The sequence below is a fragment of the Zonotrichia leucophrys genome, unplaced genomic scaffold, assembly GCF_028769735.1.
Source record: "Zonotrichia leucophrys gambelii isolate GWCS_2022_RI unplaced genomic scaffold, RI_Zleu_2.0 Scaffold_1146_15215, whole genome shotgun sequence".
Classification (NCBI taxonomy): Eukaryota; Metazoa; Chordata; class Aves; order Passeriformes; family Passerellidae; genus Zonotrichia; species Zonotrichia leucophrys.
In genome coordinates this window covers 648-15,215 of record NW_026993351.1, presented here as the reverse complement: position 1 = coordinate 15,215, position 14,568 = coordinate 648, and the positions used below count along the sequence as shown (strand labels likewise).

Genomic DNA, 14,568 nt, shown 5'->3' with positions numbered 1-14,568 from the left:
CCCCAAAAACCAAAATTCCAAAATCCCCTTTTTTTTGGCCCCACCTGAAAGGCCGGTCCTGCATCCCCAGTCCCTCGCTGCCCTCCACCCGGGGGTCTTTTGCCCATTTTTTCCCCATTTTTTGGTGGTTTTTATCCCATTTTTTGGTGGTTTTTTCCCCATTTTTGGTCGTTTTTTTTCCCCATTTCTCCCCATTTTTCCCCCAAACCCCCATTTCCCCCCCCATTTTTGCCCCAAACCCCGTTTTTCCCCCTTTTTTCCCCCAAAATCCCCGTTTTTGCCCCATTCCCCCCCCACTGCAGCTGCGGTCCTCACCCCTCCAGGGCCGCTGCCCCTCCTGCCGGGCTCTATTTGCCCATTTTTCCCCATTTTTTGGTGGTTTTTTCCCCATTTTTACCCCTTTTTTTTGGGGGGTTTTTTCCCCATTTTTGCCCCAAATCCCCGTTCTTTCCCCATTTTTGCCCCACCTGCAGCTGCCGGTCCCTGAGTCCCTCCAGGCGCTCGCTGCCCCTCCGGCCGGGCTCTTTTTGCCCATTTTTACCCCATTTTTTGGTGGTTTTTTTCCCCATTTTTTTGGGGGTTTTTTTCCCCCGTTTTCCAGCCCTTTTTTGCCCCAAATCCCGTTTTTCCCCCATTTTTGCCCCCCCTGAAAAGCTCCCGGTCCCTGGCCCTCCGGCGCCGCTGCCCCCTCCTGCGGGCTCTATTTCCCCTTTTTTACCCCATTTTACCCTTTTTTCCCCCATTTTTGCCCTTTTTTTTGGGGGCCCCACCTGCAGCTGCCGGTCCCTGAGCCCCTCCAGGCGCTCGCTGCCCCTCCTGCCGGGCTCTTTGCCCTTCTCTGCCCCGAGCTGGCGCTGGCAGTGCTGCTGCTGCTGCCCCAGCGCCAGCGCCACCTCCACCAGCGAGCTCATCAGCTTCAGCGCTGGAAATGGGGAGAAAAACGGGGAATTTGGGAAAAAAGGGGGAGAAAAGGGGAAAATAGGGGAAAAAATGGGAAAAATAGGAGGAAAAATGGGGAAAATAGGGGAAAAAATGGAAACCAATAAGAGAAAACAGAGCAGAAATAGAGGTAATTCCCAGCAGGGAGCTCATCAGCTTCAGGGCTGGAAATGGGGAGAAAAACAGGGAAAATGGGAAAAAGGGGGAGAAAAGGGGAAAAAATGGGGGGAAAATAGGGGAAAAAATGGGGGAAATAGGGGAAAAAATGGGGAAAATAGGGGGGAAAATGGGGGAAAATGGGGAAAAAATGGGGGAAAAATGGGGGAAAAATGGGGGAAAAATGGGGGAAATGGGGGAAATGGGGGAAATGGGGGAAAAATGGGGGAAAAAAGGGGGAAAAGGGAAGAAATTCCCAGCAGGGAGCTCATCAGCTTCAGCGCTGGGAATTGGGGAGAAAAACAGGGAAAATGGGAAAAATAGGTGAAAAAATGGGGAAAAAATGGGAAAAATAGGGGAAAAAATGGGGAAAATAAGGGAAAAAATAGGGAAAATAGGGGAAAAAATGGGGAAAATAGGGGAAAAAGAGGGGGAAAAATGGGGGGAAAATGGGGGAAAATGGAAGAAATTCCCAGCAGGGAGCTCATCAGCTTCAGGGCTGGAAATGGGGGGAAAAACGGGGAAAATGGGAAAAAACGGGGAGAAAAGGGAAAAAATGGGAAAAAAGGGGGGAAAAATGGGGAAAAAAATGGAAAACAATAGGAGAAAACAGAGCAGAAATAGAGGTAAATCCCACCAGGGAGCTCATCAGCTTCAGGGCTGGGAATTGGGGACAAAAACAGGGAAAATGGGAAAAAACGGGAAAATAGGGGGGAAAAACGGGGGGAAATAGGGGGAAAAATGGGGAAAATGGGGGAAAAATAGGGGAAAAAATGGGGGAAATGGGGGGAAAAATGGGGAGAAAATGGGAAAAAACGGGGTGAAAAGAGGGGGAAAAATGGGGGAAATAGGGGGGAAAAATGGGGAAAATGGGGGAAAAAATGGGGAAAATGGGGGAAAAATGGGGGGAAAAATGGGGGAAAATGGAAGAAATTCCCAGCAGGGAGCTCATCAGCTTCAGGGCTGGAAATGGGGGCAAAAACGGGAATTTGGGAAAAAGGGGGGAAAATAGGGGGGAAAATGGGGAAAATAGGGGAAAAAATGGGGGAAAAAATGGGGGAAATGGAAGAAATTCCCAGCAGGGAGCTCATCAGCTTCAGGGCTGGAAATTGGGGAGAAAAACTGGGAATTTGGGAAAAAAGGAAGAGAAAAGGTGAAAAAACGGGGAAAAAGTGGGAAAAACCAGGAAAAAAATGGGAAAAATCAGGAAAAAAGTGGGAAAAATCAGAAAAAAAATGGGAAAAATCAGGAAAAAAATGGGAAAAATGAGGGAAAAGGTGAGAAAAACCAGGAAAAAAATGGGAAAAATCAGGAAAAAAGTGGGAAAAGCAGAGAATAAAGAGAAACAAGAGGGGTAAAGAGCAGAATTTGTGCAGCCCCACCTGCCAGGGTGCCGGTGTGGCGGAAGGGCCGCACCTGCGAGTCGGCCAGGCCGGTGAGGAACGAGAGCAGGGAGCCCACGAGGAAACCGTCGTGGAGCTCCCGGTGCTGCGCCCGCAGAACCAGCACGGCCAGGAGCTCACAGAAACCCACACGGAACCGGCGCCACTCGGGGGTGTTCATGGATAATGGATAGTCTGGGGAATCCTGGAAATGTAAATATCAATGTATCTGTGAGTGCAGCCCACGAGGAAACCGTCGTGGAGCTCCCGGTGCTGCGCCCGCACCACCAGCACGGCCAGGAGCTCGCAGAAACCAGAGCGGAACCGGCGCCACTCGGGGCTGGTCATGGACAATGGATAGTCTGGGGAGTCCTGGAAATGGAAATGTAAATATAAATATAAATATAAATGCGAAGGTACTGCAGCTCCTGGCGAATCCACTGCAAAATGCACTGAAAATCCCTTGAAAATCCACCAAAAATTCACTGAAAATTCACTGAAAATCCACCAAAAATTCACTGAAAATTCACTGAAAATCCACTAAAAATCCACCAAAAATTCACTAAAAATCCACCAAAAATTCACTGAAAATTCACTAAAAATCCACTGAAAATTCACTAAAAATCCACTGAAAATCCCTTGAAAATCGACACAAAAATTCACTGAAAATTCACTGAAAATCCACCAAAAATCCCTTGAAAATCCACCAAAAATTCACTGAAAATCCACTGAAAATTCACTGAAAATCCACTGAAAATCCACCAAAAATTCACTGAAAATTCACTGAAAATCCACCAAAAATTCACTGAAAATCCACCAAAAATTCACTGAAAATTCACTAAAAATCCACTGAAAATCCACTGAAAATCCACCAAAAATTCACTGAAAATCCACTGAAAATTCACTAAAAATCCACTGAAAATCCCTGCAGAACCGGCACTGCCAGGAGCTCACAGAAACCCACACGGAACCGGCTGCAAATAAACACAAATAAAGAAATAAATACACCAAAAATCCAGGAAAAAATCACCAAAAATCCTGTGACAAACTGGACTCCAGAGAGGCCTGCAAATAAATCCAAATAAATAAATAAATACACCAAAAAAGTCAAGGAAAAGACACCAAAAATCCAGGGACAAAGTGGACTACAGGAAGGCCTGGAAATAAATCCAAATAAATCAATAAATACACCAAAAATCCAGGAAAAGACACCAAAAATCCAGGAGCAGAGGGGGCTCCAGGGAGAGCTGCGAATAAATCTGAGGAAAACATCAAAAATTCCAGGGAAAACCTGGAAAATTCCCTGTGAAAGCCCCAAAATTCCCAGAAAATGCCCAAAATTCCCAGAAAATGCCCCAAAATTCCCAGAAAATCCCCAAAATTCCCAGAAATCCCCCGGTACCTCCTGGAAGGTCTCGGTGAGCCTCCGGATGATCTCGGAATTCTGCAGCTCCCGGAACATCTCCGGGGTCACCACGCCTGAAAATCCCCAAAAATTCCTTTTTTTACAGCCCAAAATCCCACCATTCCCAAAATTCCCCATGTTCCCCAATCCAGCCCAAAATTCCCTAAATTCCCTCACCCAATCCCATTTTCCTCAATCCCAGCCCCAAATTCCCTAAATTCCCTCATCCCAATCCATTTTTCCCCATTTCCTCAATCCCAGCCCCAAATCCCTAAATTCCCTCATTCCCAATCCCATTTTTTCCCCATTTTCCCTCAATCCCAGCCCCAAAATTCCCTAAATTCCCTCACCCCAATCCCATTTTTTCCCCATTTCCCTCAATCCCAGCCCCAAAATTCCCCATTTTCCCTCATCCCAATCCCATTTTTTCCCCATTTTCCTTCAATTCCAGCCCCAAAATTCCCCATTTTCCCTTCCAATCCCAATCCCATTTTTCGCCATCCCAATCCCATTTTCCCTCATCTTTCCCATCCCAGCCCCAAAATTCTCTCCATTCCTTCATCCCAATCCCAATTTTTTCCCCATTTTCCCTCATCCCCAACCCATTTTTCTCTCTGTTTTTCCTGGTTTACCTTCATTTTTCCAATTTTCCCCTAATTTCCCCACTTTCCCCCATATTTCCAAATTTTTCCTCATTTTTGACTATTTTACCCTCATTTTTCCCCATTTTTTGACTATTTTTTCCCCCATTTTATCCCTAATTTTCCCCTCATTTTCCCCATTTTTTCCCACCCCCCAGCCGCAGAGCGCATCGGTTGCACTTGAGTAGCCCCAGAACTCCCTCATTTTTCCCCATTTTTTTCCCCATTTTTTCAGTATTTTTTCAGTTATTTCCCCATTTTATCACTCTTTTTCTCCTTTTTTTCCCATTTTTCTCTGATTTTCCCCCGTTTCTCACCGCGGCAGCCGCACGAGCGCACGGTGAAGTTGAGCAGCTCCAGGAACTCCCTCATTTTTCCCATTTTTTCCCTGTTTTTTTCCCCATTTTTTGACCTTTTTTTTCAGTTATTTTCCCATTTTTTCCCTCATTTTCCCATTTATTCTGATTATTTCCCCCGTTTTCTCACCTTGCAGCCGCACGAGCGCACGTGAAGTTGAGCAGCTCCAGGAACGCCCTCATTTTTCCCATTTTTCCCATTTTTTCCCTCATTTTTCCCATTTATTCTGAATTTTCCCCGTTTCTCACCCCGGCAGCCGCACGAGCGCACGGTGAAGTTGAGCAGCTCCAGGAACTCCCTCATTTTTCCCTGATTTTCCCTGGTTTTTCCCCATTTTTTCACTATTTTTTCAGTTATTTTTTCCCATTTTCTCTGATTTTCCCCCCGTTTCTCACCCCTGCAGCCACAGGAGCGCACGGTGAAGTTGAGCAGCTCCAGGAACTCCCTCATTTTTCCCCTGTTTTTTCCCCATTTTTTGACCTTTTTTTTCAGTTATTCTCCCCATTTTTCCCCATTTTCCCCCGTTTCTCACCCCTGCAGCCGCACGAGCGCACGGTGAAGTTGAGCAGCTCCAGGAAGGCGCCCTCCCTGTCCCGCCGGTACCGCTCCAGCCACTCGTCCACCAGCGTCTGAGTTTGGGGCAAAAAACAGAAACTTGGGGAAAAAAGGGGAATTTGGGGGAAAAAAAGGAATTTTGGGGCAAAAAATGGGAATTTTGGGAGGAAAACCGCGAATTTTAGGGAGAAAAACCACATTTTTATGGGAAAAAACTGGGATTTCAGAGGGGAAAATATTACCAATTTCAAGAAGAAGAGAATTTTGGGAAAACATGGAAATGTGCTGGGGAAAAATCGGAATTTTGCAGGGGAAAAAATAAGAATTTTGCATGGAAAGAAAAGGAAATTCAAGGAAAAGACAGGGGTTTCAGGAGGAAAAGAAAATCTGGGAATTTTGAGGAAAACCCACAGAAACTTCAGGGGAAAAAGGGAATTTCAGAGGTAAAATGCAATTTCAGGGGAAAAAATGGGAATTTCAAGGGAAAATACTGGAATTTTAGGGGAAAAATGGGAATTTCAAGGGAAAAATGGGAATTTTGGGGGGAAAACCAGGAATTCTGAAAAAACCCCAAAATTTTGGAGAAAAAAAATCCTGAATTTTCATTAAAAAAGTAGAAAAACAGGAGAAAAAACCAGGAAATTTTGAGAGAAAAGTGGGGATTTGAGGGGAAAAAAAGGGATTTGGGGGAAATGCTGGGAATTCTGGGACCCCGCAGGGATTTGGGGGAAATGCTGGGAATTCCGGGAGCCCCGCAGGGATTTTGTGGATTTTTCGGTACCTCCGTGGCCGCTTTTCCCGAAAACACGGCCTCGAACAGCGAGTTCTGCTCCGGGCCCCGCCCAGCGCCGCGGGACGGCCGGGAGCGCTTCGGGGCCTGAGGGGAAAAGGCGGGAAAATCGGGGAAAATCGGGAAAAATCGGGAAAATCGGGGAAAATGAACAAAACTGAGGGGAAATGGGTGGGAATGGGAAGGCAAAGGGATTTTGGGGGGAAATCGGGACTCACGCGGCTCCCGGGGGCTGCTCGGGCCGGGCCCCGCTTGCTCCGGGGCCGCGGGGAGGCCGCGAAGTCGCTGCCGGAGTCGGAACCGTCCGGGAATTCCCTGAGGGGATGGGGGGGAAAAACGGGAATTTTGGGGAAAAACGGGAATTTTGAGGGAAAACCTGGGAATTTTGGGGGAAAAAACGGGAATTTTGAGGGAAAACCTGGGAATTTTGAGGGGAAACCTGGGAATTTTGGGGGGAAAAACCGGGAATTTTGGGGGGAAAACGGGAGAATTTTGGGGAAAAACGGGAATTTGGGGGGAAACCCGGGAATTTTGGGGAAACCCGGGAATTTTTGGGGTGAGGTGGGGAAAGTGGGGCTGGAAGGGAGGGGAAAGGGGAGAAATGGGGTAAAAAGGGGATGGGGGAAATGGGAAAAACCTGGGAAATGAGGGGAGGAAAGTTAAGGAAAAAATGGGGAACATGAGGAGGGAAAATGAGAGAAATAATTGGGAAAATGAGGGGGGGAAAACGGGGGTAGAATGAGGGGAAAATGGGGAACATGAGGGGGAAATGGGATTGGGGAAAACGGGGGGAAAACTGAGAAAAATGAGGGAAAAACTAAGGAAAATGAGGGGGAAGATTGAGGAAAATGAGGGGGAAACGGGGAGAAACTGGGAAAAATTGGGAAGAAAACCCAGAGGAAAATGGGGCTGGAATTAGGAAAAAACGGGATAAAAAGGAACTGGGACAGGAGGAAAACGTAACAAAAATGGGTCAGAAGTTAGGAAATGTTGGGGAAACTGGGGAAGATGATTGGGAAAGGGGAATTTGAGGGATTTGGGCCCTTCCCGAGGAACTCACGGGCTGCGGGGGGAGCCGGGGGAGCCGCTGCCCCGCGGGGCCGAGCCCGGAGCGCGGCCGGAGGAGGAGCCCGAGGAGGAGCCCGAGGCACGGGGAGAGCGCCGGGGAGCCATGGGCCAGCTGGGAAATGGGAAAAGATGGGGAGAAAATGGGAAAAAACGGAGAGAAAAGGGGATTCTGGGGGGGGCTCTCAAGGCTGGGACCCGCCCAGAGGGGAGAACGGGGGGTGGGAGGATCAAAGTTCCCTCAGGAGAAAAGGCGGGAGCCGCAAATTCCCTCAGGAGGGAAAGGTGAGGGGTGGGAGCTCAAAGTTCCCTCAAAATATAAAAATGAGGGGTGGGAGCCTCGAAATTCCCTCAGAGCAAAGAGAAGGAGCCCGAAATTCCCTCAGAAGGGAAAAGTGAGGGGTGGAAGCTCAAAGTTCCCTCAAAAGATAAAAATGAGGGGTGGGAGTATCAAAGTTCCCTCAGGAGAAAAGGCGGGAGCCCAAAGTTCCCTCAGAAGGGAAAGGTGAGGGGTGGAAGCTCAAAGTTCGCTCAAAATATAAAAATGAGGGGTGGAAGGCTCAAAATTCCCTCAATGAAAAAAGAGGGAGCCCAAAATTCCCTCAGAAGGAAAAGGAGAGGGGTGGAAACCTCAAAATTACCTCAAAAAGTAAAAATGAGGGGTGGAAGGCTCAAAATTCCCTCGAGGAAAAGAAAGGGAGCCCAAAATTCCCTCAAAAGGGAAAACTGAGGGGTGGGAGGCTCAAAATTCCCTCAGGGAAAAAAGAGGGAGCCCAAAATTCCCTCAGAAGGGAAAGGTGAGGGGTGGAAACCTCAAAATTAACTCAAAAGGTAAAAATGAGGGGTGGAAGGCTCAAAATTCCCTCAGGGAAAAAAAAAGGGAGTGCAAAATCCCCTCAAAAGGGAAAAATGAGGGGCGGAACCCCAAAATCCCCTCAGGTCACAATACCAGGGGTGAATGAAGCACTTCCCTCACATTTGTGGGGTCAAACCCCACAAAACGCCTGAAAAATCTCCCCGAAAAATCCCCCAACCCCCTGGATCATACCAAGGGGCCTCTCAGACCCCCCAGACCCCAATTTGAAGAGTGAGGGTGAAGCTCCCCCTCACAAAAATCCCTCTGGAATGAGGAGAGTGAAGTCTCCCCTCACAAATCCCTCAAAGAGAGAAAGTCGGGACCTTTCTTGGTCTCTCGGACCCCCACAAAGCGCAATTTGAGGGGTAGGGATGAACTCCCCCCCTCACAAAACCCCTCTGGAATGACGGGAGGGAAGCTCCCCCCTCACAAAAACTCCTCGGCTCCCACTGAGGGGGGGAGTCGGAACCTCTCAGCTCCCCAAAACCCCTCTCAAGGAACCTGCGAACGCCTCATGGCCCTCCCTCACCTTTACGGGGCTGAAAATCCCCTAAAAAAATCAAATTTCCCCCCCAAAAAAACCCCGCCGAAACTCCCGCACCTCACGCCTGCCTCGCTTCGCGCCAAAACAAAATGGCGCCCGGCACGTGCCCGACCCGCCGTGGGCGTGGCTACGCGCGGTCACGTGTGCTAAAGGGGCGGGGTCGCGCGTGGAAGTGGGCGTGGCTTCATCCGTCACGCGGCTCGTGGCGCCAAAGCCGCAGCGGGGCCGCTCCGGGACGGGGGGTTCCCAAAAAACCCCAAAATTTGGGAATTCTGACGGGAATTTGGGGCTTGGGGGGGCTGTGGGGGGCCTGGGGGAGGCTGGGGAGGCTGTAGGGGTTTGGTGAATGGGGATCTCCTGTGGATTAGGGGTCACCTATGGTCTGGGGGTTCCTAAAACCCCAAAATTTGGGGATTCTGACGGGATTTTGGGGCTTGGGAGGATCTGGGAGGTCTGGAGGGGGCTGGGTCTCATTCCGATCCCATTCCTGGCCCCAAATCCCATTCCTGATCCTATTCCCGATCCCATTCCCCTCTCCGATCCCAAAATCCCAAACCCGAGCCCCAATCCCGATCCCAAACCACAAATCTCGCCCCGATCCCAATCCGAATTCCCCTTCCGCCCCCCGGGGCCGTCCCAAATGCCATTCCCGATCCCAAATCCCTTTCCCATCCCGAATCCCGAATCCCGCCCGATCCCAAATCCCGAATCCCTTTCTCCGCCCCAATCCCGATCCCAATCCCGATCCCGCTCCGCCCGCCGGGGCCGTCCCGGGGCGGGGCCGGAGACAAAAGGGGAAAAGTTTTCGGGGCAGGGAACAGAAGGATCGGGAACTTGGGCAGCTCTGGGATCATCGGGAATCTTTGGGATCATCGGGAATCTTTGGGGTCCCCGGGAGGATTTGGGGTCCCCCGGAATCTTTGGGATCATCGGGAGCCCCCCAGGAGCCGAGCCCGGGATGTGGCGGAGCTGAGCGAGGCCGCGGTGAGAGAGAAACGGGGAAACGGGATTGGGGATCGGGGAAAAGGGATTTGGGATCATGGGGAAAAGGGATTTGGGATCGGGGAAAAGGGATTTGGGATCATGGGGAAAAGGGATTTGGGATCATGGGGAAAAGGGATTTGGGGTCAGGGAAAAGGGATTTGGGATCGGGGAAAAGGGATTTGGGGTCATTGGGAAAAAAGGGATTTGGGATCATGGGGAAAAGGGATTTGGGATCGGGGAAAAGGGATTTGGGGTCAGGGGGAGCAGGGAATGGGGGAAAAGGGATTTGGGATCGGGGAAAAGGGATTTGGGATCATGGGGAAAAGGGATTTGGGATGGGTGGGGAAAGGGACGGGGGAAAAGTGGGAATGGGAGAAAAGGGATTTGGGATCGGGAAGGGATTTGGAGTCAGGGAATGGGGAAAAAAGGGATTTGGGATCATGGGGAAAAGGGATTTGGGATCGGGGAAAAGGGATTTGGGATCGGGGGAGCAGGGAATGGGGGAAAAGAGGGATTTGGGGTCAGGAGGAAGGGATTTGGGATGGGTGGGGGAAACAGGAATGGGGAAAGGGATTTGGGGGTTTGTGACCCCAAATGGGGCTCCGGGACTGGGATTTGGGGTCCCAAATTGGGATTTGGGATCCAGGACCGGGATTTGGGGACACCTGTTTTAGGGTGACCCCTGTCTGTCTGTCTGTGCCCTGTCCGTCTGTCTGACCCCTGTTTCTGTCTGTCTGACCCCTGTCCGTCTGTCTGTCCGTCCCCAGGCCGTGCCCCCCCCAGGATGAAGCCCCCCCCCGGCTGTTTTGGGGTAACCCTGTCTGTCTGTCTGACCCGTCTGTCCGTCCCCAGCCCCCCAGGATGAAGCCCCCCCCCGGCTGTTTTGGGGTAACCCTGTCTGTCCGTCTGTCTGACCCCTGTCCGTCTGTCTGTCCGTCCCCAGGCCGTGCCCCCCCCAGGATGAAGCCCCCCCCGGCTGTTTTGGGGTAACCCTGTCTGTCTGTCCGTCTGTCTGTCCGTCCCCAGGCCGTGCCCCCCCCAGGATGAAGCCCCCCCCCGGCTGCCGCCGCCTCTCCCCCCTCGGGGCCGCCCTGGGCGCCTTCATCACCCTCAGCTTCACCCTGGGGCTGCTGGGGGGGCCCTTCCGCCACAGGTGAGACCCCAAAAACCCCCAAATCCCATAGAAACCCCATAGAAATCCCATAGAAACCCTGGGGGGGCCCTTCCGCCACAGGTGAGACCCCAAAACCCCCCAAAAACCCCCCAAAAACCCCAAAATCCCATAGAAATCCCATAGAAACCCTGGGGGGGCCCTTCCGCCACAGGTGAGACCCCAAAACCCCAAAAACCCCCCAAAAACCACAGAGAGACCCCAAAAACCCCAAAATCCCACAGAGAGACCCCCAAAACCCCAGAGGTGATTTTGGGGCAAATACCGTGGATTTAGAGGGAACCTACCGGCATTTATTCAGGGGATATCGCGATTGAGGGACTCATGTCGTGATATCCCTGTGCGACAGCAAGGTCAGGATGCAAAGCACCAGGAATTAGAGAGGAAATCCCGGGAGTTGGGGTGTAAATATCGCGATTCCAATGGGATTTCTGGTGCGACTATCGCGACATGGGCGCTGTCCCGACACCCGCAGGGCCTCGCCCTCACGAGGTGCTCCTGCATCCCAAACACTGGGGTGAAATATCGGGAATTTGGGTGTAAATATCGCGATTTCAATGGGATTTTCGGGGATTTCTGTGCGACTATCGCGATATGGGCATTGTCCCGCAGGGCCCCGCCGTCCCCGCCGTGCCGCCCCCACTCGCACGTGGTGTTCCTGAAGACGCACAAGACGGGCAGCAGCAGCGTGGTGAACGTGCTGTCGCGATACGGCGAGTCGCGACGGCTGCGCTTCGCCCTCCCGCGCCGTTACCAGTTCGGGTACCCGGCGCCGTTCCGAGCCGAGCGCGTGCGCGGCTTCAGGCCTGGGGCGGGCAAGTTCGACATCATCTGCCACCACATGAGGTTCAACCTCAGCGAGGTCAGACACGGGGGAAAAACGGGAATTTTGGGAAAAAACGGGGAAATTTTGGGGAAAAAATGGGATTTTTTGGGGAATTTTTGGGGAATTTTTAGGGAGAATTTAAGGGGATTTTGGGAGGGTTTAAGGGTCGGAAATTCAACATCATCTGCCACCACATGAGGTTCAACCTCAGCGAGGTGAGAAATGGGGGGAAAACGGGATTTTGGGCAAAAAAGGGGAAAAAATCGCCAAAAAATCAGAAAAAATTGGGAAAAAAACCAAAAAAATCAGAAAAAAATGCCAAAAATTGGGGAAAAAAATCCCAAAAAATCCTTAAAAATTGCCCAAAAAAATTCAGAAAAAATTCAGAAAAAATCCCCCAAAAAAATCCCATAAAAACTCCTAAAACACTCAGAAAAAAACCCCAAAGTCCTTAAAAATTGCCCCAAAAAATCAGGAAAAAAAAATCCCCAAAAACTCAGAAAAAACAGGAAAACCAGCCTGAATTTCGGGAACCTTCCGCAGGTGCAGCGCGTGATGCCCAACGACTCCTTCTACTTCTCCATCGTGCGCGACCCCGCCCGCGTGGCCGAGTCGGCCTTCTCGTATTTCCGCGCGGCCGCCCCCGCCTTCCGGAGCGCGCCCTCCCTCGGCGCCTTCCTGGCGGCGCCCTGGCGCTACTTCCGCCCGGGCCTGCGCGGCAACCACTACGCGCGCAACCTGCAGTGGTTCGACTTCGGCCTGCCCGAGCCCGCGGGCCCGGCGCAGATCCCGGCGCTGCTGGGCGGCCTGGGCCGCGCCTTCCCGCTGGTGCTGCTGGCCGAGCGCTTCGACGAGTCGCTGGTGCTGCTGCGGCACCGCCTGTGCTGGCCCCGCGACGCCGTGGACGCCTTCGCGCACAACGCGCGCGGCTCCGCGCGGAGCCTCTCGGCCGAGCAGCGGCGGCGCCTGCGCGCCTGGAACGCGCTGGACTGGGCGCTCTACTCGCACTTCAACCGCAGCTTCTGGCGCGAGGCCGAGCGCTTCGGGCTGGAGCGGCTGCGGCGCGAGGCGGCCGAGCTGCGGCGGCGCCGCGGGGCCCTGGCCGGGCGCTGCCTGCGGGGCGGGGGCCCCGTGCCCGGCGCCGACATCGCCGAGCGGGGCCTGCGGCCCTTCCAGCCGCCCGGGGCCGGCGCCATCTTGGGCTTCGCGCTGCGCCCGGGGCTGCGCGGGGAGGAGCGCGAGCTGTGCCGGCGCCTGGCCATGCCCGAGCTGCCCTACAAGGACCTGCTGGACCGCCTGCAGTTCGGGGACACCAACGGCACCGCTGGGTAAAAATCCTGGTTTCTCTGGGGAAAAGAAAGCAAAAATCCCGGTGAAATTCCCTTCAAAATTGGCCATTTTAGGGCTGAAATCGTCCCCCGTGCCTCAGTTTCCCACTGGCTAAAAGCACTGAAATTTGGGGATTTTTCTTACGGATTTGTACCTATTTTACCCAAAAATCTGGGATAAAACCCCCAAAATTCCAGGAACTTAGGGATTTTCCTGTGAAATAGTTTCCCCAAAAATCTGGCATACGACTCTCAAGAATGCCAAGAATTAACCTCGAAAATCCCAGAAATTTTGCCCAAAATCTTGGGAATTTCCCCCACACCCCAGGAATGTGTGGAATTGCCCCAAATCCCAGGATCTGGGGCCGTTCCATCCTGGGCTTCGTGCCGTGCCCGAGCTGCCCTACAAGGACCTGCTGGACCGCCTGCAGTTCGGGGACACCAACGGCACCGCTGGGTAAAAATCACAGCTTTTACGTGGAGTTTGCCCTAAAAAATGCAAAAATCCCCGTGAAATTCCCTTCAAAATTGGCCATTTTGGGGCTGGAATCGTCCCCCGTGCCTCAGTTTCCCACTGGCTAAAAGCACTGAAATTTGGGGATTTTTCTTATGGATTTGATCCTTTTTTCCCCAAAAAAATCTGGGATAAAACGCCCAAAATTCCAGGTACTTAGGGATTTTCCTGTGGAATAGTTTCCCCAAAAATTTGGTATACAAGTCTCAAGAATGCCAAGAATTAACCTCGAAAATCCCAGAAATTTCACCCAAAAATCCCAGAAATTTTGCCCAAAATCTGGGTAAAAATCAGAACTTTTACATGGAGTTTGCCCTAAAAAATGCAAAAATCCCGGTAAAATTCCCTTCAAAATTGGCCATTTTAGGGCTGAAATAGTCCCCCGTGCCTCAGTTTCCCACTGGCTAAAAGCACTGAAATTTGGGGAGTTCTTCCTATAGATTTGATCTTTTTTTTCCCAAAAAACCTGGGATAAAACACCCAAAATTCCAGGAGTTTGGGGATTTTCCTGTGGAATAGTTTCCCCAAAAAAATTGGCATACGACTCTCAAGAATGCCAAGAATTTCACCCAAAAATCCCAAAAATTTCACCCCAAAATCCCAAAAATTCAGCCCAAAATCTGGGTAAAAATCAGAACTTTTACATGGAATTTTCCCTAAAAATTGCAAAAATCCTGGTGAAATTCCCTTCAAAATTGGCAAATTTTTGGGATTTTTGGGGTGGAAAGCATCCACCGTGCTTCAGTTTCGTATTGGCTGAAACGTCCCAAATTTGGGGATTTTTCTGATGGATTTGAACCTATTTTCCCCAAAAATCTGGGATAAAACACCCAAAATTTGGGATTTCAGCCCTAAAATTCCAGGAATTTGGGGATTTTTCCTGTGGAATAACAAAAAAAAAAATTTCCGGGTACGACCCTCAAATTCCCAAAAAAATTCCCCCAAAATCCTGGGAATTTTCCCCAAACGAGCCCAGAACCCCAAAAATCCCAGGAATTTTGGGAATTTTCCCATGGAATCACTTCATGCCTCAATTGACGTCCCAAAAATTGGGA

General features: G+C 51.1%; 2 protein-coding genes across 4 annotated transcripts; one reads left to right on the top strand and one right to left on the bottom strand.

The window, feature by feature from the left end:
- Positions 1-770: 770 nt before the first annotated feature.
- Positions 771-8,784, bottom strand: LOC135442105 (cohesin subunit SA-3-like; the record flags this gene model as incomplete). Its single annotated transcript, XM_064701652.1, has 8 exons — positions 8,748-8,784; positions 7,286-7,405; positions 6,444-6,540; positions 6,217-6,312; positions 5,413-5,509; positions 3,880-3,956; positions 2,478-2,682; positions 771-922 (listed from the first exon to the last, which is right to left on the bottom strand). Coding segments are annotated over exons 2-8 (837 nt in total), but the record flags the coding sequence as incomplete, so codon positions are not given.
- A 608-nt stretch (positions 8,785-9,392) lies between these two features.
- Positions 9,393-14,023, top strand: LOC135442106 (galactose-3-O-sulfotransferase 4-like). 3 transcript variants are annotated; one of them, XM_064701657.1, is made up of 5 exons: positions 9,393-9,674; positions 10,709-10,827; positions 11,458-11,707; positions 12,215-12,955; positions 13,413-14,023. In XM_064701657.1, exons 2-5 carry the CDS (start codon positions 10,718-10,720, stop codon positions 13,458-13,460), a joined length of 1,149 nt encoding a protein of 382 aa, XP_064557727.1. In that variant the 5' UTR covers positions 9,393-9,674; positions 10,709-10,717; the 3' UTR covers positions 13,461-14,023. The 3 variants fall into 3 exon arrangements, with proteins under 3 accessions (XP_064557727.1, XP_064557723.1, XP_064557724.1); XM_064701653.1 differs by having other exon boundaries at positions 12,215-14,021; XM_064701654.1 differs by having other exon boundaries at positions 10,701-10,827; positions 12,215-14,021.
- The last annotated feature ends 545 nt before the right edge of the window (positions 14,024-14,568 follow it).